At 40.4% G+C, this 27,387-nt stretch overlaps 1 protein-coding gene across 4 annotated transcripts in view; it reads right to left on the bottom strand.

The window, feature by feature from the left end:
- The window catches only part of LOC133479114 (protein MTSS 1-like), a 43,319-nt gene that overhangs the window by 3,804 nt on the left and 12,128 nt on the right, over positions 1-27,387 (bottom strand). The window contains exons 4-12 of one of the 4 annotated variants that reach the window (XM_061775631.1): positions 12,039-12,123; positions 10,306-10,397; positions 10,100-10,174; positions 6,140-6,297; positions 5,837-5,944; positions 5,644-5,741; positions 3,194-3,458; positions 1,300-1,419; positions 285-500 (exon numbers count right to left, since the gene is read on the bottom strand). In XM_061775631.1, coding sequence (XP_061631615.1) covers positions 285-500; positions 1,300-1,419; positions 3,194-3,458; positions 5,644-5,741; positions 5,837-5,944; positions 6,140-6,297; positions 10,100-10,174; positions 10,306-10,397; positions 12,039-12,123 — 1,217 coding nt within the window. The remainder of the gene's footprint in view (positions 1-284; positions 501-1,299; positions 1,420-3,193; positions 3,459-5,643; positions 5,742-5,836; positions 5,945-6,139; positions 6,298-10,099; positions 10,175-10,305; positions 10,398-12,038; positions 12,124-27,387) is intronic. The other 3 variants (XM_061775632.1, XM_061775634.1, XM_061775633.1) reach the window with 3 other exon arrangements.

Here is a 27,387-nt window from a genome sequence, read left to right as displayed (position 1 = left end):
TACATTGTAGATGTTTAATGTTCCGAGAGGGTTTTGTCACAGCTCCCTCCGGCATTCACCCAAATCGGGAGGAAATGCTTAGACCCGTTTTGCCGAAAGCAGATGTAAGCTAGGTTGTGCATATACAGAATTTACACATGAAATTTGGTGGTGTAGTTTTTGCCAAACTAAAACATTCATTATACACCTTGGACATTTCTTCCTTCCTTATTTTAATTGTTCTTTTTTTAAAGAAAAAAAAGCATGGCATGGTGATCAGACCCCAGACAATCTTGGAGACGAACCTTCCAGCTGGGAACACGAGAGGACGGCACCATGAGAGAGCCCATCGGGCAGTCTGGCAGCAGTGCTGAGGCGGGACGTGACCATGGCCCTGTTGGGCAGGACGAGGAAGTGGAGGATGGAGGGAAGAAGGGGAAGGCTGTGCTGGAGCCTGAGCTCAAACTCCCAGCATTAGTAGGGGAGTTGGGTGGGCTGTAGTGGTCAAAGCCATTGGACAGCTGCTTGTGTATGTGGGTGGGAGGATAACAAAAAGAGAACAGAAACAAACAATGGGATGAATGAATGAAAAAATAAATGGTATGAAATAAAAGCAAAACACCACAAACAGGGAGGGTGAAATCTAACGAGGCATTAGTTACTCAATGCCTTATTTTGATTGTTATTATAATAAGTCAAAAATATTTTGTTGTCGTACTAGAGCGGCTCCAACTACCGGAGACAAATTCCTTGTGTGTTTTTGACATACTTGGCAAAGACGATTCTGATTCTGATTAGAAATTGCTTATAGAATTTTTAGTATCACTTTAGTTCTTAGAAAAACATTTTTAAACAGACAGCATTTCTATTATCTTAGTTCTTATTTTCCAGATGGCCAGTCACTTGACCATTCAGGAGTGAGCTAAGATAGCTGCTTTCTTTTTCTTATCTTCTTATCTTGACTTTCTTTGCTCCATGTAATAAACAACATGTATCCTTTGTTTCAATAAAATCATACCAGGAATGACAATTGTAGTACTAATTTTAATGCCTACTTCGTTTTCACCCACCCTGGATATCAAAATGGCACAACACAATGAAGAACAGCTAAAAGAAAATAAAACTGAAGAGGAAAAATAATATACCGGTAGATGTCATTGGGTTTCGAGTTCAAGATAGGTCACCCTTTCTTTTAGCGCGTCAGAATTTTATTGTCATGTGAGGGTAAACAGCCGTGTTGATGTCATTTTTTTGCCAAGTATGAGGTTTAGTACAATGCAGGGATGCGGGTAATTTACTGAATGAGTAAAAGTGTTTCACCTTGTCGACAGTATGTGGAGGAAGAGCATCAGCTGCTGCTAGAGAAGCGGGGTCACTGCTCAAGTCACTGTGAAGGTGCCCAGACTCTGACACGTCAGAGGAGCTGGAACTGGCACACGGCTGGGACAGCAAGCAAAGCAGCAGCGGGCGGGACAAAAGACGGTAGCAGAGGACATACACAAACAGACAGACAGTCAGCGACACAAGCGGTATGTCAGACAGCGCAGGGAACTTTTCCATAGCTCTCAGCAGTTAGTCAGATGTGCAGTCATATGACCATAGCGGCTGTGGTAACGGTAAAGCAGGAAGTGCATCAAAATTAAATAAATGGCAGTGTTATGTTGGGGGTGTTAGGCTTGCTAAATGGAATGGTCCTGTCCTTTTTTTCCCTCTTTGCATCAAGGATAAGAAAGCGTCATCATATTGGAGATTTAACATTCATATTTCAGTGACCGGCGGCACGGTGTCCGACCGGTTAGCACATCCGCCTCAAAGTTCTGAGGACCGGGGTTCAAATCACGGCTCCGCCTGTGTGGAGTTTGCATGTTCTCCCCGTGCCTGTGTGGGTTTTCTCCGGGTACTCCGGGTAGGTTCTGTTGTTCAACCAAGTACTGTATGGTTACACACTTTTTTTGCTTCTTTAAAAAGGACATACTTTAAAAGATTGGCATTCATGGGTTAGGGTTTAAAAACCTATGGTCAATGCACTTGTGCATGCAACATCACAGAACACTGGCAAGCCATTTGAGCATTTTTTCGATATCCTTCCTTGATATCAGCACGGTGGTTAGCACATCTGCCTCACAGTTTTGAGGACGCGGGTTCAAATCCGTCCCCGCCTGTGTGGAGTTTGCATGTTCTCCCCGTGCCTGTGTGGGTTTTCTCCGGGTACTCCGGGTAGGTTCTGTTGTTCAACCAAGTACTGTATGGTTACACACTTTTTTTGCTTCTTTAAAAAGGACATACTTTAAAAGATTGGCATTCATGGGTTAGGGTTTAAAAACCTATGGTCAATGCACTTGTGCATGCAACATCACAGAACACTGGCAAGCCATTTGAGCATTTTTTCGATATCCTTCCTTGATATCAGCACGGTGGTTAGCACATCTGCCTCACAGTTTTGAGGACGCGGGTTCAAATCCGTCCCCGCCTGTGTGGAGTTTGCATGTTCTCCCCGTGCCCGCGTGGTTTTGCTCCGGGTACTCCGGTTTCCTCCCACATCCCAAAAACATGCAGGGTAGGTTAATTGAAGACTCTAAATTGCCCGTAGGTGTGAATGTTTGTTTGTTTGTTTGTATGTGCCCTGCGACTGGCTGGCGACCGATTCAGGGTGTACCGCGCCTCTCGCCCGAACATAGCTGGGATAGGCTCCAGCATGCCCGGGGGGGACATTCAATGGGATGCAGCATGCATACAAAATAACTAATGCAGCCGTGCTCATGATTTATCCCAAACCACACAAAGCCAACACAGACCAACCACATTCTCACTAATGTTTTTTTTATTGAATTTCAAAAATGAGGCGCGTGAATAAGGATACACTAAAAGTGCTCCCGGCCGACTGTGTGTTACGTTTAAAATGCACATTTGGTCAAAATTAACTGAGGTTGCTCGAGCCTCTCCAAACCACAGTTTGTCAAAGCGCTGGACTGTTTAATAGCAGGATGGGGGTGACCTGCTTTGCCCCTGGGCAATGGAGGCGCACTAATTTCCTGTGGAGTCAAGCTGTAATAACCCAACCACAGTCACATAAAGTTTTTGCTCCAAAGGCTGGTTAGGTATAGAATTAATGTCTACATCCTACCACTCAGATTGTAAATAATTTCTCTTGATACGTCACATACTGCGCATCTTTCCGATGTCACTGAGTGTGTAGCAGAGAGCTTCTTCTCACCTTGCTTTTCGTCGGCATTGGTGACGATGGCTTGGAGGATGTGTACTGGTCATGTGATGAAGAGATGAAGCCAGAGTCGTGGGAGGAGATGCTGGAGAGGCGAGCCGGGGCCTGCTGGGACAGCGTGGAGCTGCGGTTCCGTTGGCGAGGTTGGTGGTGGTGGAAGAGGTGGTGTGAGGAAGAGGAGGAAGAAGAGGAGGAAGGAGAATGAGAGTGAGAGCCACTTGATCCCCTGGAGTCACTACTGTTAACACTGTTAAGACTACTGTGGCAGAGAAGGGAGGGAGGAGGGGACATTGACAGGAGGAGCAGAGAACCAAGGGCACCCAAAGAGGTGAATACAAGAATGGAATTTGCATAAAGTGGAGAGAAAAAGAGGAAATGAGGAAGGCAGAGAATTGGCGTATGTGGAGGAAACAGGGTAGGAAATAATTAGCACAGCTCACAATGATTTAGCAGACAGTGACTGAGGCCACTTCAGTCAAAACAGCCCAACAACCAGCATAAGAGACTTACCTATTGCACATAGGGAGGTGGATGTACAACCCCAATTCCAATGAAGTTGGGACGTTGTGTTAAACATCAATAAAAACAGAATACTATAATTTGCAAATCATGTTCGACCTATATTTAATTGAATACACTACAAAGACAAGATATTTAATGTTCAAACTGAAAAACTTGATTGTTTTTAGCAAATAATCATGAACTTAGAATTTTATGGCTGCAACACATTCTAAAAAAGCTGGGACAGGGTCATGTTTACATCACCTTTTCTTTTAACAACATTTAATAAACGTTTGGGAACTGTGGACACTAATTGTTGAAGCTTTGAAGGTGGAATTCTTTTCCATTATTGCTCGATGTACAGCTTCAACTGTTCAACAGTCCGGGGTCTCCGTTGTCGTATTTTACGCTTTATAATGCGCCACACATTTTCAATGGGAAACGGGTCTGGACTGCAGGCAGGCCAGTCTCGTACCTGCACTCTTTTACTACGAAGCCACGCTGTTGTAACACGTGCAGAATGTGGATTGGCATTGTCTTGCTGAAATAAGCAGGGGCGTCCATGAAAACAGGTTCCAAACAGGTGTTTGATGAGCATTCCTCAACTTTCTCAGTCTTTTTTGCCACCGGTCCCAGCTTTTTTGGAACGTCTTGCAGCCATAAAATTCTAAGTTCATGATTATTTGCTAAAAAACAATAAAATGTATCAGTTTGAACATTAAATATCTTGTCTTTGTAGTGTATTCAATTAAATATAGGTCGAACATGATTTGCAAATTATTGTATTCTGTTTTTATTTAACACAACGTCCCAACTATGTATGTGAGGCCAGCCCCTTTATTTTTGCTGTAGACTGAAAACATTTGGCTTTGAAATCTAAATATTAACATAAAAACAGATTGGCTTTTATTTCCCGATTCTGATTGACATCTGGATCTTATACAGAAATCGGAAGATAGCATAATTTGTAACTTGTACTATAAGTAAATAACAGTTTTCGGTGATCAAAATTATTTTTGAATTCATATGTTGTGATGCTTTTCTCCTCTTTAGCAGATAAAATACATGCTCAAGTGGATTTACATCTGGAGACTGACCACCCAATTTGGTTAGTAGCATTTTTCTTAAATTTGCATGCAAAATGTTTCCGTAGACTTCTGAGATCATTCTGCTGTTGACATCATGTGAAAAAATCAACGAAGATTAATGAACCTGTCCCAGAAGAGTTAATATCACCATGAGGGACCGCTGCGACTTCCCCATTTCACCCCCCAAAAGTTGAGCTTTTTCATTGAACTTCATGTCCATTGTATTAAGCAGATGCTATGCTGTTAGAAATGCATATTTGTCAAGCTCCCACACTATCTTCTTTTTATAAGTTAACTACAAGCAGACACTGTACGTACAAATAGCAAATATGCGAGTTTGCTGACAGGGTGGACATTTTTGGATAATGTTGGCATTTAAGTAGCACATGGTGGGCCTTTACTTAGCAACATGATTCAGTTAGCAAGCTGACTCTATACTGGTTAACTGTGATACTGGTTAACTGTGATTTCATACATACTTTTGTACAAAAGTCTGTTTATCTGGCACAAAGTAATACACAGGATTAAAAACATAGATATTTTGAATTGGATGGAACCCACCATTGCATGGCAAAACAAACTGAATCGATGACCTGATCTGAACTGCCATTTGATAAAAAGTGGATCTCCCTCTGACATCATCGTACTCCGGATATTGTAGCACAGTGAAGCATTGATAACGTCAGTTACAACAAATGTCCACCACTAGGGGGCACAACTGACAGATGCTTTCGACAAAACTACATGACATTTGCAATGCCATCATGTTCATTCAAATCATTAGTGGGTAAATGTACACCTTATTTAAGAATTGTCCCTATTTCTGTTTTTATTGTGTGGCTGTTGTGTTTTTACCTGCACATGCTGGACTTCCTGGATGTAGTGGTGCTAGGGGAAGAGGGTGGAGTTTGGTATGACCAACTATAGTCTGAACCTTTCAGATCCAAGATCACCTGAGAGGAACAAACATGATTATACTTGTACATATGAAGAGTAGGGAAACATTAGAAAGTGATTCAAAAAAATCTGCTAAATACTGGTGTATTACTTGTTCACTGGCAAGGGGTAGCTTTTGGGGATCAGAGGTCAGTGATTTGAGGTCATCAGATATGGCCTGGAGATGGGTGACCTCTCCCAACATTGAAATCTCTTCATCCTGTAAGAATTTTTCACGGTAGAGGAGAATGAGCCATCATGATAAGCATTGACACATCAAAGTGCAAAACACTTACAGCATCTATTTTATGCAAATGTATACATGTATTACATTAAACATAAATATTTTTTCTGAGTATCGAACAAGAGGTGCTGCAGGGCGATCCAGATGTTAACACTACGACTTAGTGCTTACCACTACAGGCCGTAGCATGGTTACGAAAGAGCAGAGTCTCTGTCTTTCCTCTATCAGTGCTTTCCTCAGGGCCTCTTTCTCAATTTCTTCCAGAAGAATGTATTTGTCACTGACATCCTGCATCGCGCAGTCCAACTGGGGCAGGATATCACCACGACCTGCCATATGAAACATGCACACAAAATATGAACACTGGACAACAATGAACAGCACTTATTTGAGTAAAAAATAAACTAGTTAAACTAAACTAAATTATCAGTCTTACAGATGGAAATAGAATTACATATATATACATTATATATATATATAAATACATTTTATATATATATATATATATATATATATATATATATATATATATAATGTATATATATACACACACATCATATACATATATATATATATATATATACACACATATATATATATACACATATACACACATATATATATATATATACATATATATATATATACGTATATATATATATACGTATATATATATGTATATATATATATATGTATATATGTATATATATATATGTATATATGTATATATGTATATATGTATATATATATATAACAGGCATTAAAATGAACAAGACACTGAAGAAACAAGTGTGGTCATTTTTTTCCCCCGTAACTGTGTATACAGTTGGTGGTGTTCACTGTATATACATCCTGTATATAAAGTATACCATAAATAGTCCATACCTTTATCTTTTGGTAAATGTGGAAAGATAAGAAAAAACTGTTTTAGGCTAATTTTGCGCTTTTTTTTTTTTTTTTTTTTAAAAACACTCATGCATGTTGAGATGGCCAGTCCCTATATCTGCATGACTCTTTGTCAAGCCCCAAAAATCTAGGCTGTTTCAAGATGCAGTGCAGGGTGGCATAGAATACACTGAAGCATAATGCAACCATCTTGAATTCCCAACAGAAGCAAAAAAGTTGGCGTGTGCCCAAAGCTGGGGCATACAATGGCCCGCAAAGTCTTTGATATACCAAGGTCAAACTCCTACTGAAAACCACTGAGGTCTATCTGATATTGTGTCTCGGTAAAGAAACTCAAGTGGAGCCTTTCAAGCACATCTGACCTTGTCAATGGCAGTCAGAAGTAAAGCAGCACAGATGTGTGATGACAAATTCACTGTGTATAGTACATAATGAGGTTGCACCCCCCCCCCCCCCCCCGCCCCCCCAAAAGCTCATTACATGGCGGATTACATTACAAGAGTTGACATTAATGAGACATGACGAGTGAAGTACACAAATATACAGTGCAAACTTCACGTCTGCTTTGGGTGGATTAAGTTTATTACAGATTGGGTTTTTAGCCAAAGTATGGAAATGCACAATTACAAAGGACTTTTTTTTTTTTTCCAGTCACAGGTACTCATTCTTTGTCAATTGATTTTGGCAACTATTACAATGAAATTGATAGCGGCAATTTAAATATAATGGGTAGCATACATGTACAGACAAGTTGTTTTAGTTGCATTCCAATAACTGTCAATAGATTTTTTCCCCTGTGTGAGTTGGTGTCCATTGTCTAATGTGGACAAATTATGATAAATGTTTGTCGTAAAAAAAATTACACAGGATGAATACCGTGGAGAAACTTTGCAGCAGTTCATGACGACGTATGGTATAAAGTTTAAATACCATGTAACTTAGATGGAAAACATTTTATGCAGACAGGTTTCTAGTGACAGTGTAGGCTACTAGTTCTCGTGAGTAACTATTTATTTTATCAAACCCAAGGGTACAGATCATGAGTTTGGTTTCAACCACATAACCAAATTCATGTGAGCTATTCTTTTCCCTTGCACACAATATCTGTATTTTCCCATTCTTCGAATGTGACATTGACTACTATGGGTATTTGTGAATAATCTTACTGTCAACAAGCAGTTATTTCAATGTGCTATAATCAGTAGTGATTACAACTTCAAAGCCCGGCCTGGAACAGTATACATTTTATGGTGTCTCCTTGCCGTGCAGACAAAACGGAAAGCTGGCTTTCTTTCTCCCATGACGTTTTAACATAACACATTTGGTTTTCAAAGTACATACTGAAACCTTTAAGTAGTGGTATTGTTTCTTGTTAGAGGGTCAACCTCACTAAGAATAGTTTTAAATAGAGATGAGCATGATTGAATCGATTTTATTTTTGCTGGCTAAACTGTTCAGGAGTTATGTAATATTTGGTTTGTTTGTGCGGTTATAATTTGAGTTGAAGTATCAGGAAACTCATCATTAAGGCTTATTGTGTGATTCTTTTCTTCGAATCCTATGAAAGTGCATGATGAAATCACAAAATTAAACATTGTTTTTGGCCCCATAACCATCTTGTGAACACTGACACTGGTAAATACAATGCAGCTCTTTCAAGAGACCACATACACAGAATCAAAGTTTTATTTCTCTTTGACCTACATTCTTTGACCTTTTTACTATTTTTCTACTGATATTGAGACCCTGTTCACAGAGAAATCAGTGAAGGGATAAAAAGGACTGCATGCACACAGATAGATGTACAAGCTCATGTGTATCACCTCAGTCACAAACAACAACTTTAATTCACACAAAATACTGACTGATAACTTCTTAAATGTATTTGTGTTTATGTTGTATTAGGAAACATTTTACAAAATCATACGTTTTCACTTTAACTTGCCAGCTATTCAGCTAACAAGAAACTAGTGGGAGTTGGACTGACATATTGCATGTGTATACATGCACTCACACGCGATTAACCTATCCAGCTTCCACATGACCAGTGATTACATTAAGCCAAAGTTATGGGCTGTTTGTTATAACCATGTGTACTGATTGTCCTCTCGCCGAGAGAGTTGAGGTAACAGCTAACAATTTGGGCAGCTATTATTAATTTATTATTAGTTGGTTTGGGGTTGTGGCTCATCTATTGTATGTTAAACTACTAGAAAGACTTACGTATTTTGTCTGTATGTTGACCGATATGACGATAACTGCACATTAGCACACAAAGTATCATAACCTTGTTTACAGATGGGTGGACGTTGACCCACGAGCCTTGCACTTCTCTTTTCTGCTCTTAGTCTGGTGGAAACACATTCACTCTTTGTGCCCACCAATATGAAGGCCTGGAAGTCAGGGAAACTGGAGAATCTGACCTTTAATTCTACACGCTGTGTAACCACACAGCTTGAATGCGAAAAGCCATGAGAAGACAAAGGAAAGGAGGCAGAGGAAGACGCATTAAAGGAACAGACCCTGGGTCTTGGTTACCTTGGATAAGGCTCCGAAACCGGTAGCATACCATCAAGATAACCATAGCAACCACATAACTTAAATTAAAGATGACAGCTTATATTCAGCAGCAGCCCGTTTTGATGGATTCTTTACAATGGTCTTGGCAAAGCATGAGAAACATCTACCTATGCATTGACACTGACTGACTTACCCAAAGTATCAGCTGCGGGAAGAGAAGGATAGAAGTACAAGGATAAGGAGAGAAGAGAAGTCAACTGAAAGAATAACACCTTCCTTCTGGTAGTGTCTGCCTTGCGGCCACTCAGTGTGTTTAGCCTGACTTGCTATGTGGAACAACAAGGAACCACAATCACCAAATCTGTTGTATGAGTTGCAGAGTTCAACTGATGTAATGTTTTAAAATACCAAATTATAGATCTCCAAAAACAAAATGGGGAGAAACGCATCTACGTGCTTTTTGTAGCACTTTTTTTTCTCCTTAAATGTAGGTACACGTATTTGTAGAACCTGAGCCAAGTGAAGTGTAGAGAGAAAGCCCCTGCACTGTGAAAACTACCAAGTAAGGCAATGTTTAGCTGTACCAGATTTGCATAAACCTTCATCGTTCAGGGCAAAGTACTTCTGCACACATCACAATGGCCCTAATTTGTCATGTATGTATTTATAAAAACATTAGGTGTAAAGGTAAAATAAAGTTTTTACCTTTCTTTGCTTTCTTTTGAAGTTTCAGTGTGTCTGATGACTTTTTCTTGATCTCCTGTCGAGCTCGCTTATATTCTAGTTCAGACAAACATTAAAATGTGGGTGCGTGACTTTGTAAATGTTCAAATCAAATCAATCAAAAAAATCGAATCAAATCCTGATATTTCTCTGCTCAAGGTGATGACAGTGACCTATGACTGTTCTACCTTTGGCATGGTCCTTATCCAAAGTGTAGACACCTCTTTTCCACTCCTCCATCTGTTCTTGTAGGGGGTTGATCAGAGCCTCCAGGAAGGTCCTATAGAAAAAACAAGTTACCGTATTTTCCGGACTATAATGCGCTCCAGAGTAAAAGTCGCAGCAGACAAAAAATGCATAATAAAGAAGGAAAAAACATATACAAGTCGCATTGGAGTATAAGTCGCATTTCTGGGGGGAAATTTATTTGATAAAATCCAACATCAAGAACAGACATTTCATCTTGAAAGGCAATTTAAAATAAAAACAGAATAGAGAACAACAGGCTGAATAGGTGTACGGTATGCTAACGTAACACATTCAGCTAACGTTACATGACGCATAAACAACGAACTGAGAACGTGCCTGGTATGTTAACGTAACATTAACAGTTATTCAGATAACTATAGCATAAAGAATATGCTAACAAGTTTACCAAACCATCAGTGTCACTCTAAATCACTAAATCCAATGAAAGCTTCACCCCCGGTGTCACTTCTCAACAACTCCGGAGGTAGACAATGCGCCGTTTCCTCTTCTACCTCGCTTTCGTCAGACTCATTGTCAGTTGCAGGTACAGATACACAGGCCTAGAGCGCCCTCTTGCGGTTGTCAGTGTAACAATAACGTGGAATTATATAATAACGTGTTAATAATTTCACATATAAATCGCTCCGGAGTATAAGTCGCACCCCCGGCCAAACTATGAAAAAAACTGCGACTTTTGGTCCGAAAATTACGGTACTCACCTTTAATTCGTTCATTATTAGTGTTGTTCATTTGAAATGTATGCATCCTCTCATTATACATTTTTAGTGTATTTCATTGAAATTGTGACAATGGGGAGTATTATCATGTTTAATGTTCATGTTACAAGCGCACTCTGCAGAGTTTATTGCAGTATATGACAGACAATTGGACATTACAACCAAAAGGTGACATCTACTTTGTCAATTATCAACAGGCGGGAGACCAGACAACAGTGTTTATATCCAGCTGTGTCACAGTAGTATGTTAGAAGCTTGTCCAGTCCTATCCGTCAATCATTAACCAACTGAGTCAAGAGACATTTGTGCATTTGTGAGTGTGTTCAAGAAGCCGCGAGTGCTGAGCAGCTGCAGGCTTAGTGCATACAACTAAAATTAGACTGCAGCCTTCTCTTGTAGACATTTCTCTGTCTGTCTGTCTGTCTGTCTGTCTGTGGAGCCCCCACCCATGCACAGGGCCCCGATATGGAGATCCTAGAGGAATGTGCTGAAATGCCATCTGAAATTAGAGCCCCTTGTCTGGGTAATGTGTGTGTGTGAAATAGACACATATGTGGTGTACGTGTGTGACGGTCCACGCTGAAACATTATAGATGCCTGATGCCAGATGCATAGTCTCTCGCCCAGTCCAGCACTACAGGGGGCATTCTCGCACACAAGAGCAGATGACATCAGTACTTGGCGCACAGAGTGATATAACATGGGCAGAGACATTTATTGGATGTGCACCGTAAGGGTCGAAGAACACCAAACGTGTTGAGTTACTGCATACTCCATCATGGCAGACTTGACTGTACATGCCAACCCATACACTCTTACATTCCAGTCAAGCACTGACCAAACCAGTATACTTGTCATGTAAATAAATTTCAGTAGTGTGGTACTTGAGCAAAGAGAGGTGCCACACACAGGCACACAAAAATTCAATTCCTTACATGGAGAACTGTTTGAATTTAGCTTCAATGCTGCGATGTCTCATGCACATCCTGGTCAAAGCTGATCCGATGTCTCTGGTGCCTCCTGAAAGACAAAAATAGACAAACCTCGTTACAAAACAGGCATGTGAATCTGTGACAAAGTCAGTATGTTTACTTCTACTGAGTTCAAGCACCTAGACTGCACAGAAAATATCTTGTCAAAGGTCAGAATATCACACAGTTTCCACATGACAGTCTATGACTCTCTCCGACTGACAGTAAAAGAGATTAGAAGACAGTCTCATTGAGAAACGAGTCAAATGAAAACAATAACCACAAATATGCCTAAAATGGCACTTATCAGTCTAATTTTCTCCAAAAACATCTACCTCAAAATCAGAATGCCTTTACCGTCATTGCATGCGCTAGTTGAATCAATTTCAGAAACGAATCTCAACACAACAAAATGAATACACAAGCCTCCTATTAAATCTCTTTATTGGATAGTTGGGGGCCAATAGTGTGTGCCCATTACGTTCTAACGAAGACAAACTTCTTGGCAGCTGAACAGAGAGAGAAGTGACTCATGCATATAGATGGCAAGCAGCAGGGATAGAATGAAGAAATGTTGCCCTTAGCTATTATTTTGTGGAAAAAAACGTGGAAGACCTTCATTTCTGATCATATTCTAAAAATTATCAAACCATTGTGATCCCATACAATATATCAATTGTCATTTTATGTGTATTGGATGTGTTAATAAAATGTCATGTTAAGACGTTATGGTATTAGGGGGGTTGGAACGACTTTACTGAAGAAGAAAGAACCATTGGAGTCGATTTTTTTATAAGAAATATAAACTCACTGACCCATGTGTTAGGAATTGTACACATTGTTAGGTCAAGAAACGGTGATGGGAAGCTGGAGATGGAATCATGCAAGACTTGTGTCATTTTCTTCCCTGAAGGCTCAGTAGCTGTCCTTTGCTGGAAGGCCTCACGCTGGATGTCTACACAAGGACTTGATGTTGACTGACAGAACCTTTGTGTAGTTGCTCAGTGTGAATCACAAGTTTCTCCGCGGGACTGTTCCTGCATGTCTTTGTGTCTGTATGCGTTTGTGTCTGCATGTGGGAAAAGTGGGGCCAACAGGTTCTTATGCGTGGACGTGTGGGTCCGTCCTCTTGTGTCAAGTGTAAATCCCTTCCAGCAGAGCAGTCCTGATCTAAGCGCAGTTTGTGCAGCATGCATACAGAGGCTGAGAACAACTGTAAAGCTAATGATAAGGCTTGCTTGGAAAACATAAAACATGAAAAATATCTTTTAAATGTCATTTCATTTGAGAGCATGAATGTATTTAAACATTGTGTAATATCTTTAGTCCTTTATTATTGAGTAAGCCGCAAAGGGTTTGGTTAGTAAACAATAGTAACAAATGTTTAGTTTCACTTGTTGATCCATCCATCCATCCATCACTAGACAGCATATTATTCTAGAGGGTGGGGCTAACAGATGTCAGGGTACCACAGGGAGGCCATAAGGCCCACAAAAGTGTTAGTACTGGCAAAAGCTATTCATTGCACAGTAATTGAGCAGCTCAAGTCTGCACTGTCAGGGGAAGAGTTTGGTTTCAGCTGATAATTAATTTTTTACTACCACACCCGTACATCTGGATTTGATATGAAGCATATGTAAGGACCACAGTCGGCTCGCGGCAATATGCCATATACCTAAACAAGACTGCCTCTGTCAAGGGTTGGCCGCGTGACTGTGATATCTGCAATCACTTTCATCTGAACAGTGTTTCAGTCAATGGAGAAGTCTCATCTGAAATGACCCATGCTGACAAACGTGATGGGCACTGCCACAAAAGGGTCTGCTGGTCATGCTGACCTCGTACGGTAACAGTCTGTAGCTACGTCAATGTAGCTTCTGCAACAATTGTTTACATTACCCGTTACATTTTTTGCCAGTTTTTTTTCTGGGCGGCTCTTTGTATAAACGGTGTTGAGATGGTATGGGGGAGAAAGGAATTATCAGAGTAGTAACAAAAGTATGACGCCTAAAACTGGAAAGGAATGCCCTACTGTCAGTAAAGGGGTGGTAACTTAAGCCCCGACACGTCTCCCATCTTGTTGTTGCCTGATGAGTAATTTATATGGCACACTAGATGCTGGCGCTGACATGTCACGCATCAAATTATCTGAGAGCAGGGAAGCTGTGTTGGCACAATCCTGCTTTGCTGGGTTCTGTGTAAAAGGAAAGGGCAAATAAATGTAAATCTATTATGGTTCTAGTGTGTCAGTTCTTGTAAAAGAGGCTTGTATATGCTGTAACTGTGCATATGTAATAGCCTGGCTTCCCATAAAATACACAGTTGCGTTCATAGGATTTTAGGTGCGCTTTGTTTTTAGAAAACCAACTTCAAGCCAATGTCAACTCTCTTTTCATTTTCACTGGTAGAACAATATTCTCATTAATCCTGGCACAAAGTTCACAGCGATTCAATCTCTGCTGTGCAATACAGGTAGCAAGAGGATGCTGGTAGCGACACGTGAACATCCCATGTTATTGTTGGAAAACTGTTGTGGCCCTCTCAGGATAAAACGGACGTAAACACACAGCATCTACTGTGTCAAGCAAAGCATCTTGTGACTTCCGATAGAAATAGATGCAGCTCCAGTTGTGTGCCACACATCAACACAAACACACAAAGACAAGCTGCAAGCACCTCACTGGCAGACAAGGCCACCAAACTGCTAAAAGTGTGTATGAGGAGCAGCATAGCTGGTTGTCAGCAGAAATAGCTGCAGTGTAACATGGTGGTTTGCAGGCTTGTAATTATACCTGACAGTTAACTGGTTGGGGGGACGGGGGAATATCAGTTTACATGATTTGGCTTGTTCTCTGAAAGACACTGACCGTCCACAACGAGCATGAGCTTGTGTGGCATATTACATTGTTCCTTGGTATGTGACGACATATTTGGATGTATGATTGTGCACTTTACATAAAAAGACTTTCTAAAAAAAAAAAAAAAAAAAAAAAAATTCTACAATGTAAAAGGGAAAAATGTCAAAGGGGCAGTGTTACATAGCTAGGGTATAATGACAGTAGAAGGACATTGTTCAGGTCCGTGTCACTGTCTACAACATTTGCCTGTAGGCTCAGAGAATGTGAGATGACAATGAAAGCAATGTGGCAAATGCCTTACACTAACCTGCGATATAAAATTCAACCCCCCCCCCCCCCCCCCTACAGCAGCAATTTTCTTAATAGCACCCGTTTCTTAATAGATCATATTTACAAAGACATCAGCACCCTCAAGAATAGAGTGAAGCTAAAAGTAGTAAAAGACTAATTGTCAGCCGGGAGGGGGGCCATCGGGGACCATGGTCCGACTGATGGAAAATTATGGACAGAAATTCAGGCAAACGTTCAATTTGAGCTGCTTACAGACACAGAGGTTGTTTTAATCCCAGCAGCGAGTATAGCAGCAGATGTTTGCTGTTAACTGAGGAGTAGTGGTTGCACTGATAAGAGGCTGGAGAGCGTACAGCTGGAATCAAACACACGCACATATACTCACCCAGCTGGACTGAGGTACAGTGATCTGTTGGCTAACTAATTAGAGAGCTGGTGGGAACACGACGGCAGCACTAACAAAGATGGTTTAAGAATGATCATGATTCTCTTCATGTTGGGCTCCACTTTTTCAAGATCGTGTACTTCTGCATTTCTGATTAACTCCACAAGTGTTTTTCTTACTTTTTATGTGACAAAGTGTAAATGTGGATGAAAACATCTTTTACAACAGGGATTACATTAACAATAAGTCAACAGTTAGAAAGAAATAGGAACGGAATGTACACCAGAAAATGAGCAATATTTAATCCTTAATGCGCATTTGACGTCGGTGCACCGCTGTCTGTCCTGCTTAATATGACAGTGGCTAAACTTTTGTTTCTTTTAATGGAAATGATGACAGTTAGGAATGTTAACATGTTAAAATATGGTTAATTGAGGTTTGGTGATGCAATTGTTTGACCCAGGAACTTCTTATTCACATTTCCTTTATTCTTGATAGGAAAACAAATTGCAGACGGCTTAGAGGTTCCACTGCAGTACACTTATGTGTGACTGTGAAAAATGCAGCAGGAATGTTAAAACAATAGTATGGTTTGCTTACTGCAAATACAGCATATATCAGTGAAAACAAAAACACATTTTTGTGGCAGGCTGTATCTAAATATTCTTTCCATACAAAACGTTTCTTTTTCAATTTCTCTGAGACAAAATACTGTACAACAAGGGTGTCCAAACGTTCCTCCGGATACATCTCCATACAGAAAATTCAAAGGATACAAGAGCCCCTTAGAAATTATTCAACTTTAAGTTCTTAAATATGCTAAAACCAATCCATAAAGCAATTATATGAAATTAAACTAATTAACTACAAAGCTACTAATAACGCTTGCTCAGAAAACATAAAACATGAAAAATATCTTTTTATGTCAGCTCATTGAAAGCTGTGTCTTTTTTTTTTTATTTTATTTTTTTTTTTTAAGATGGGCAGCCGTGGCCCAATGGTTAAGATCATCGCCTGCCACAGTGGGGGAACTAGGTTCAAGACCCTGACTGGACCATCCGTCAACATCCCCCAGACTCACGGCTGTGGTGTCCTTGAGCAAGACACTGATACCCTGAAATGCTCCCCGGGCGCTTCAACTGCCCCCTGCTCCAGTGTGTTCTACTAACGTGTATGTGTTCACTGTGAAATGCAGAGAACAAATATCGTGTGCATGTTCATGACAATAAAGGTGATTCTTCTTCTTCTTTACACAAAAACTTTGTGAACCCAAAGATGACAATATCCAATGTTTAGGCTTTTGTCGTGTTTACATCATGAATCACATCATATTTGCATAAATAAATGATATACATGTATTTCACTTTTGTCTGATGACACACCAGGTTAGCTCATCTGTGGGAGCTCAGTAAGTACCTGCAGCAGCAGACACTCACGTTAAAGTTTTTTTAATGAAGTTTTTTTTCTTAAAAGAATGCTCTCTTGTGAAAACGTAACCTTCCCGACGTAAAAAGAAAACTGACATTCAAAGGTTTGATAGTACTGGTAAAAAAATTTAAATAAAACAACTGAGAACTGTATTGTTAAATTCATAAAAAGTAAAATGTTTCTAAAATTAAAATTCATAAAGAAGTTCAGATGATTGCATCCAAAAATATCTGGTTAGCTCCTTCAGTTAAACCAGGGTAAATATGACATGTCACAAATCAGACTTTTACATAGAGTAGAAAGTGGCGCTAATCATTTTTCCCTCCGATACTGAATTATCTTTATTCACAGTTACAAAGAGAAATTGTGTTACTATTTTTGGGTTGTGTTTAGTTTGGTAAATGGTTTCTTTGCCTCTTTGCATTTCTAGAAAAGCTCTACAAAAACTATTATTGCTTTTCACTCCCCCCCCTCTCTCCTTTTTATATTAATAGCGTTGTGGGCCATGTCCAATGTTATTTTTAGTATGTGCCGTGGGGCACAAAAGAATGGGATGCGAGCCACAAATGTCCACCGGGCTGTAGTTTGGACACCCCTGCTGTACACATTTTCCTACTGGAGCAGTTGGCATGTCCAGATTGAGCCACCCACATAGCGCTGCTAATGGCTCGTGTTTCATTCACAGATTTATGAGCCTGTGTAATTAGTCCGTCACTGTGACAGACATGTAATCACAAAGTTCTCAACATCAATGAGTAAAATCCCTTTGAAGAGCAGTTTGTGTTTTTTTTTAATGAAAAATCTAATTTCTCAGTGAACACAAGAAAATCTTTCTAAATTTCAATGATGACTCATCTGTGCATGACATTTTGTGAATTGTAAAGTATAGCTTTTCTATACTTTCATTTGGTGTTTACTGTACTTCTTTTTGCAAAACTGCCACGTTATCCATCTATCCATTTTCTGAGCCGCTTCTCCTCACTAGGGTCGCGGGCGTGCTGGAGCATATCCCAGCTATCATCGGGCAGGAGTCGGTGTACACCCTGAACTGGTTGCCAGCCAGTCGCAGGGCACATACAAACAAACAACCATTCGCACTCGCATTCACACCTACGGGCAATTTAGAGTTGTCAATTAACCTACCATGCATGTTTTTGGGATGTGGGAGGAAACCGCAGTGCCCGGAGAAAACCCACGCAGGTACGGGGAAAACATGCAAACTCCACACAGGCGGGGCTGGGCATTGAACCCCGGTCCTGAGAACTGTGAGGCAGACGCTCTAACCAGGCGTCCACCGTGCCGCCTGCCACATTATTATTTTTGTTATTATTTTAATTAACTTAGCTTGCACGATGGCAATTCCCAATTGCAATCAATGTAAGACAAAAAGAGCCAAATGTAAAGGTGCTTTCCCATCAATAAGGTCATGGTCTTTTAGAATAAATAGCCTGTTCTGTCGGTTGTCCTGAATGGTGGGGGACTGCCGTGTCACTCTCTTAATACATCGGATGACAGATAGCCAGCTTCCTTAGCGGTCTTACTTTGGCATCCTACACACTCCATGGTCAGAGTTTCTAGCCTCAGTGGGAACCCACACAAGTACCGCTGTGGGAGAGCATACAGTACATACACACACAGGCACCTGCTGCAAAGTCACGGGTGCTGACATGCAAAAACACTGTCCGAACACATCCATCAACAGCTGTTGACAGAAGATAAAAAAGGAGGGGTGTGGGGGAAATAAAAAGTACAATTAAATGTCACGGGCTTGACTCTAGCTAACACTGTTTATTTTTATGAAAAGTAATTACTAATCATTCATTCAACTATACATCACTCGATCAGTAGATACATAAATTGTTTTTCATTTATCCTTCTAAGGGGATTTTTTCCCACCGCATACTGCTATTGTGATATGTAGGCAAATGCATGTGTGAATGAATCAGTGTGTTGACTCAAAAGCTGCATACCAATGTCTACTGTGCATATACAGTATACACAGTGCACAACAAATGGAATGATCAGTGTCAGTGGAGAAAAAAAAAAAAATACATATGACCCAAACGCAAATGATCTGATTACGAATGTAAAGTATGAAAAAGTGTGACAGAAGAAGACAAAGACATACTACACTAAGATTAAGGTGTCAAGTATGGGAATGTGAATATTTGTAGGGTGAGTCAAGATAGCAACAAAGAGTAACTTGAGTCTTCCACCTCTGCGTGGTTTTGCAGCTTAAATGCTAACGAGGTCTTGAGGGCACAGGCAAACAAGAAAAGATAGCTGACAAGTGTCAATTCCACTGAACAAAATGTACAGCTCAATCCCAGTAAATCTTTATGTTCCTTATCAACAGACGCAATGTTGGGAACCAACTAAGATAGCATGAGTGCATTGTCTTCTTGTACAGAGTACAACCTTATAAAATAGACATGCATACAAACCTCAAGCACCAGTACAGTAGAAAAAAGTGCGTGTATAAATTAATTATACGACAAACCAATGTAAGCTTTCGGTCACAGCTGCCCTAAATTAACAGCATTAGTAATTATTGCCGAAACCATTTTTGTTTGTTTCTTTTTTGTTGAGTCTTTCATGTCAAAATGCAATTGTTTTTGCTGTCCATTAATTTTCACACATACTGTTCTGGCTTTAGTTACTGTACTGTATGTTTCACGGTATGATGTGCTACGTTGCTAACAAGGCGGCTGAGTTAGTCCAGTCAGAAAACAAGTGGCTGGTTCAATGAGTAGCCAAAGTCAGTACCAAAATAAATGTTCAAAGCAAAGTGCTGAATGTCAAATTGGAAAGTACCCGGTGGAAAAACTTAAAAAGAGAGTTATTTTACTATGCTGTCCAACAGGAAAACACCAGTGACAACATCATAAACAGCAGGAAGTTAGCTTTTGCCAGAGACAGCGTGCCAATTACATTCCTGGCATGACATTCAAGGCATTAGACATGACACGAATAATTAACATCTAAAAGTCCACAACACAAACATTGCTATTGTATCTAAGGTGCTGTTCTAATCACAGTAAGCAATTGCCTGCATCGTGTCCTAACAAGTAGAAGTCTGATGGTCAAAAAAACACGCAATAAAGAGAGATTCAACGGTATCATGAGATGGCCTGAGACCTTAGCGGTTTTCACATTGGCTCCATGTAAATTCCTGCATTAGAGGCTTAACAGTACAGTAAATATTCATTTGATTGTCTCATTCATCGAAACGGGGCATGGCGTGTCGAGTCGTGTTCAGACAGCCGTTGCAGATCGGCGCACAGAGATGAGTAATTAGATGAGTGGCTATGCCAAAGAGGTGTGGGCATTTAGCCTTCTCTGGGTATACTTCCAGGAAGATGGCAAATTTGTGGGTCTTACACTAGTCAGAAAATGGCAAAAAGAAGGCCATCTTGGATTTCCGGTGCGCAAGGGACTAGTGAGGAGAGTATAGATTATCCTCGAGACCCCCTCGTGTGCTTTTTCAGGCTATGGCGTCCCACTTTTCTATAAGCTTCCTATCTGGTTTGACACATATTCCACAAATAGACAAAAAAAGGATTGACCAAATATACGATTTAGGAAAACTCATTAACGTCTCATTTGCGTCATGCTGAAAAATCAATTTAAAACCATGCATTAAAGAGACCAATAAAAGTGGTCTAGCCTCGCCAGTACTGGTTGGTTGTTCCATCTTTCCTTCCTAACCTTAGTAAAAGGAAAAGTGACAGTCCTCTCGTCAGACATACACTGTTGATAATTGAAACCAAATAAACAGAAAAGACTGAGCAGTTTGGAAGCACAACACAACACTGCCTTGTTTGAAATGATGACCAACAGATTACACCCACCATGTGTGCCATTGCATGCCGATTTGTGTGTGCGTGTTTGTATGCCACTGATATTGTCAATGAGCAAGTGAGGTGACATTATCTAACCCAGCGTCACTCCACATCCATCCGCCCACCCACGTACACACAAAGCCTTCACACAAGCAAATCATTCATTCGGAGAGCTTCATGAAGTGTCTATGGCACAACAAAGAACAATCAGGATAAGTCAACTCGCTAACCGAGTAGCATCAACAGCTACAATTTAAAAAACATAATTATGAAGTCAATTATTTAGCTAATGGTTTGCCCAAATGAGAACTCTGGTACCTCTCTTGGACTGAAACTTACCAAATTATAGCATGACCCATTTTGGGTTCCCAACCCAAAATTTGGGAAACACAGATATATGTTACACTTCAAGGCATGAGAGCAACTTACAAAGCTGCTTGCAAGAATGTATGTCAATGATTGCATTACTCTGACAATCTACCTATAAAGAGGCAAATGATGGAATTAGGCATGTTGGACATTAATCCGAAATTATCCCGCCAGTTTCTCTGCTTAAATATGTGTCATGAAAGATGGGATCCTTCAATAGAGTGACCAAATTAATCACAGAAGGAAAAAAAAAAAAAAAAAAAGTTCTGTTTCCAAATTGCTTTGCCTCTTCAATACACACACACCAACCAAAAACAGTCAAATAATGGTAAGAGACATACAGTACTGCATTTTCTTCATACATACATTTACATTCATAAGTATGTGCTACTGTTCAGTAGCAGTTGTTGCTCTCCACAACAGATGGTCCTCCTGTCCTGTTACTCATCAAATGTCTGATGGCCTCCTAGTGATTTTACCTGAATATGTTTATACCAGTGTCAAGGTTACGCCAATGTTAATTCTCTAAACAATTCACACACAAAAACCTGCTTTTATCAACCGTCTCTAGACCCCTCCAATTTGTACCGCTTTTGCTTGGAGTTCCTCGTGATTAAGCAAATAACAGTTTAGTGTTGCTTGACAGACCAGCTGATACACACCTGGCTTGGCAAGCATTAATGTAGATCGGCAAGCCAATACAAAGAAGAAAGAAAACACTGCAGACCAAGAAAATAAAGACAGAATGTGCTTGATGAAGTGAGAAAAGAGCTACAAGGAAATATGAAGTCTTTCATTGTTGTCCGTATGGAAAGCCAAAGTTCCTGTCAAAGTGAACCCGACCATGGTCAGATTAATGCCCTTGTTTTATTTGGGCTTCAGTCAAGGTCCGCTAAGGTAGCACCATATCAGTGAAACCTAGTGTGAGACTGTAAGAGCCTATATAGTAGTATAGAACAGAGGTTAGATTGTTGGCTGGCAGCCGAAGGTCTAAGGGGACTAGGTCTTCGGTTCAAATGTTCAGCGTTACTTGTTAGAGAAAGGAAAAACTAAATGTAGACAACACGAGCCCTTGTGAGTGCTTCCCCGACATGACTGACTGGTCTAACCAGGTTCATGTTTAAACAAAAACAGCGCGCAAACAGAGACAACACTCACAAACATCGTTGGGGTTACACACGTGCACAAATGAGTCTTTCCTTCTCTGACTCATGATTGTTTAGCATTCTCTCCTGTGTCTTGAAAAAAATACTGGTACTTGTTTGCTTCCTCTGTCCTTATCAGCTGTCCTCGCTCTCAAGCGTGCACACGCTGTGTCCCTTCCATGACAAGGACATTTTGGAGCCCATCTCTGAATTTGTTATATAATAAGATAGCTGTTCATGTTAAAACAGAGGTATGCCAAATCATTCAAACCTTATGTTAATATTTGACAAAGTACCTAAACTTTGTCAAATTACAGAAATCTGATATTATCTGTAATATTCCATAATTATTTTAGCATTATTAAATCTGTCATTGATCGTGTCAAAAGGAGATCAATTTAAGCATTTTAGTGTATGCAATTTTCGTATCAACTGCTGCGGTGCTTGAGGGTGTGCACAAAAGGTTGTGCAAGTTTGTACTTGTCAAAGGCCTCGTAAATCTATGCATGAGTGTCTTTTTCACAATGTGGGGTAGTTTAATTGCTGGTACCAGTGATTTGTAAGATTACCAGGATGGGGTCAGGTCAAACGGGGAGAATAGAGACTCGATTCAGAGCCATGCGCGGAACTTGTACAGAGAACGACGAGGCCAGAAAACGTACACGCTCAGGCTGAAAGTGAAAAAGAGGACAGTCTTTTCAAAGGAGGCATTGAGGCAGTGGAGCGGTTCAGGGTCTGAGGCTGCTCTGTAACAGAAGCCAAGCCATGACCTGAGCAGGGCACATACACACAGATGGAAGGCCCTTTCCATTTTTCCATAGAGCTCTATGGTCACAAGAGAGCGGCCTAACATACTTCATTGCACAAAAGGAGTATACAGCATATGATCATGTTCATCATGTTTTGCCCAAAAAAACAGCTTCTACTCATTTCAACACGCCATACGATCAGTTGTTTAATAAAACCAGGCAGATCGTTTTTGTGTTCACAGTGAGGAGAGCTTGGCAACACAGATGGCAGGCTCTCTGATGGGCATGAAGGGCGATGATAACCAGTCCAACCAATCACGAGAGCAAATGCGTATACGTGTGCTTGGCACAATGTACACACTTGCACACACTAACTCTTACACACACGACGGGACTGCACACACTTGTAATGTGAAAGTGTTTACATGACTTTGGTGCAGTGTGCTATACATGGGGGATTAATGTTCCGTGTTTTGGCCCCGATTGACTCATTTGGACTCAAAGACCATATGGAGTTCATGTGGACACACACTCATTACTAACCTTATATATGCCTTTCAGAGTTTTGGACCCTGCTGTTCCACATCCACATTTAATGAACTCTGAGCTATTAGTGTACATTAACTCAACTTTCCCACATCTGCTCTGTAAGACCGTTTACATAATATGGACCCTCATCAAGCTCAACAAAGAACTAAGTGGTTCTCATGTGGATTGTAAAAAGACCTCGAGTTTCCTTTCAGAATTAGTATTTTACATGGCATAAAATACTGCAACATACTCCCACAGATGCAGACCAATAATTGCAAATGAGATCTGTTTGTGCACATGCAAAAAGGTGTTGCATTTACAAGGTCACCACAGGCTAAACGACAGGGATTTTTGGTGTATTATCGTGTTGTGATCATTGCCTGTGAATTTGGAAAAGGGATTGCGGAATGCCTTTGGCACATAGTGGACAATAAAGAAACAAATAGGGGACAAAGAAATGTGTTTCTAAAATGTGTAACAAACATACAACAGATATTAAAAAAGAAACAAAACATGCACACCTCCTGACTGGAACTTATGTGGAGTGTTTAATAGACTTTACACCGATTTTATCAGCCTGATCGGTATCGGCCGATAATTAGCATTTTATGCTGATCGGCTTTAATGTCACCGATTCACCGATCCGATCAATGACGTCATTGATCGGCTCCGCAAAAGACATTGACTCTGCGTCGCCATCGTGCACAGTATATTTGAATCCAAAAGCTAGTTTATTTTTAGCCTTGTCGCGTGTCTTTTGACGTAGTACTGTAAATATCTGACGCCCAATAAATTTATTTAAAAAAAAAACGGTGGGAGACAGACAACACGTAATGCTCGGATCAGACTACAAGACAAATTTGCTCTTTCACGACTGCACTATGTCAGACTACTGCAATAAAATCTTGTATTCCGATACCACTGCATCCCGTTTTTTATGATCATTGGGCTTTATCTTGTCAACTCAAATGCGACCGGATACACTCGTTACCGGGGCGACGAGTGTGGATCGCGCCAACTGTATTATAAGGACAAAATGGGGGGGAAAGAAACGTGTTGGTGGTCACCGGTGCTCAGGACAGCAGAGTAAGTCCGTTTAAGGCTTGCTTAAGCTATGTTCACGTACTTTTAATACCATACGGCTCGCAAGCAGGCAACAAAAACGTTATGTAGCCTAGCAAGCTAGTGCTAGCACCAACGGTTGTACATAAACATGTACATAACATGTACAACATGTACATAAACATGTACAACATGTACATAAACATGTACTGTTCTGTCGAATCATGCTCTAAAGTTTCGGTGTGGGTGAAGTCATTTAATTACAATAAAGTAATTTAATTACAGTAAGTTAGCACCCATTATTTCTGTCATGTGGTAATGTTGGTTTGACCTGACTGATTAGAATACACGATCTGACTAGAGCAGTGATTTCCAAACTTCATAGAGCCAAGGAACATATTTTACAATTGAAAAATCTCACGGCACACCAACAAATAAAAATGTCACAAACAGTGGATACATTAATTACTGCATGTACTTCCTGCCATCTAATAGAAGACCATTCATTTGTTCTGTCTGTCACTATTCCTCACTGGCATAAATAGATGAACAAGTTTTAGTGAAAAACTATTGGAACAGAGTTCCACATACCAACTGCATCTAGGAATCTTGATCATGCCCTAACAATCAGACGAGTCCAAACACACTGAAAAAGTTGACCTGTTAACAGGGGCACTGGAGTAGACAGACAAGCGTCCGTGCGCGCGCACACACACACACACACAGACACACGTGGACAGCACAGATGTCTACATGCATTCATCCTGGGCATGAATATGATATTATTATAATATATTAATTCGGAGCCTTTAAGGGGACATAAAATTTACTTTTTAATTGCCTGCATGCAAATAGTCGGGTCTCTGGAGTGCCTGCTCGCACATCAAGTGTGAAATTAAACAAATGTCAATTTTGTTCGCTGCATTTTTCCCGAAATTGCCTAAGTAAGCTGTTCAGAATTTTAATCTGATTTCAGACGTCTGCTTGCTTTTCTTTTCAGACTCTGCGCTGTTGGAGAAGAAAGTAGCAGCTTGCCTAGTCAGCCTAGCTCCATCCCAGAAGCCAGAGCGACTCGGCGAGCATTTGCATGAGGGAGAAGCGTGCACTGAAAACCTAGTGATTTCGACAGGAGTGAAATGAGTGGATGTTAAGTATGTTGTAATTCTCTATCCATTGTGCATTTTTAGCAAAAAATGTCAGTGACATTTTATTACTTTAAGACACCTGCGAACTGTACTAAATCGACAGCAATAAAAAATTACCAAATGAATGAAAATTGTGCCCATGATGAGTGTACATAGAGTATGTAACCATCTGATCACAACAGCACGTGCATTACCATTAACACATTCAGTTCCATTGACGGCTTTGGAAGTCAAATATCCATGTTAACTGGGAAGGCTCGCAGTGAATGAGTTAAGCTCGAAATCAGGTCCGAAAAGCATTATTATCCACCCATTTTCTTTTACCGCTTATCCTCACTTGGGTCGTGGAGGCGGGGTACACCCTAAACTGGTCGCCCACCAATCGCAGGGCACATAGAAACAAACAACCATTCGCACACACATTCACTCCTATGGGGCAATTTTTTATTTGAACACTGCATGTCTAGCGTCTGGTATGACATGACTATCTGTGGGTGCATTCAAGTCAGCTGTTCCGTAATTGGAGGGGAGAGGGCTGGAAGCTTTTCTCCACCAGCCTCACGGAGACAGTAGGCTACTTGGTGAATGGGATACCACAGAGAGATAGCTAGCAGTTGTTTCCATGCGAGACACATACAGTGACCACACGCCATACATTATTAGGTATTCTGGTTGATGAAAATACTACTTCAAATTCTCTCAATAAAAAAGAACTTGTTCAAATAGTGTGGTGAACAAAATATGGCCATCTGCTCATGACTGGATCACATTTACAATGCAACACATGCACGCGACGCACACATACACACACACACACACACACACACACACACACACACACACACACACACACAGACACCTGATAAATAAGAGTATGGCTTGATTTGAAGTCACAGTGTAAGTTTGAAATTAAACCAGATATGGCCATTTGTAGTGCTGGTGTCCACATCGGCGAGATTCTGAAACTTCTTCTACATCGCACAGAACTCCAGGAATGCCATGGTTCTTCAAGCAAGCAGAACATCTGCACCAAGGTCGAACATCCTATATTATAACAAGAGCGCCACACAGCCACGCTAGTCACTGAAAATCTCGATTTAAACCAGGAATTATAAGTGTTCAAGGCCATATTTTTCCCTACCAGGGAAATTCTTCGAATGCATTATTTGTTTTGTAAGCAGAACAAATGCTGGATTTGGTGTACAACTAAATACACTTCTATCCTAAGTAAATGCATACTCGATAAAACCAATACCACAGAGAATCTAAAAGAGAGGAGTACACAAAGAATGGAAACATTCAGACATGGAAAAAAAACAGACAATGGAGAGATGCAAAAGACACCAATGCTCTCAATTAGACAGAAGCAAGGAAACCCTGTGTACGTGTTGTCAGTGCAAAGACACAAGCGGTTCACATGTGAGAAATAACAGTGAGACCCCTCAAATTGACGATAAAGTTTAAAAAAATGTTTTAATGCCTTTCTAATTATTTGTTACTGAATAAAT

The sequence above is a fragment of the Phyllopteryx taeniolatus genome, chromosome 6, assembly GCF_024500385.1.
Source record: "Phyllopteryx taeniolatus isolate TA_2022b chromosome 6, UOR_Ptae_1.2, whole genome shotgun sequence".
Lineage (NCBI taxonomy): Eukaryota > Metazoa > Chordata > Actinopteri > Syngnathiformes > Syngnathidae > Phyllopteryx > Phyllopteryx taeniolatus.
The sequence above is the reverse complement of the archived record's forward strand: the minus strand, read 5'-3'. Positions and strand labels throughout refer to the sequence as shown.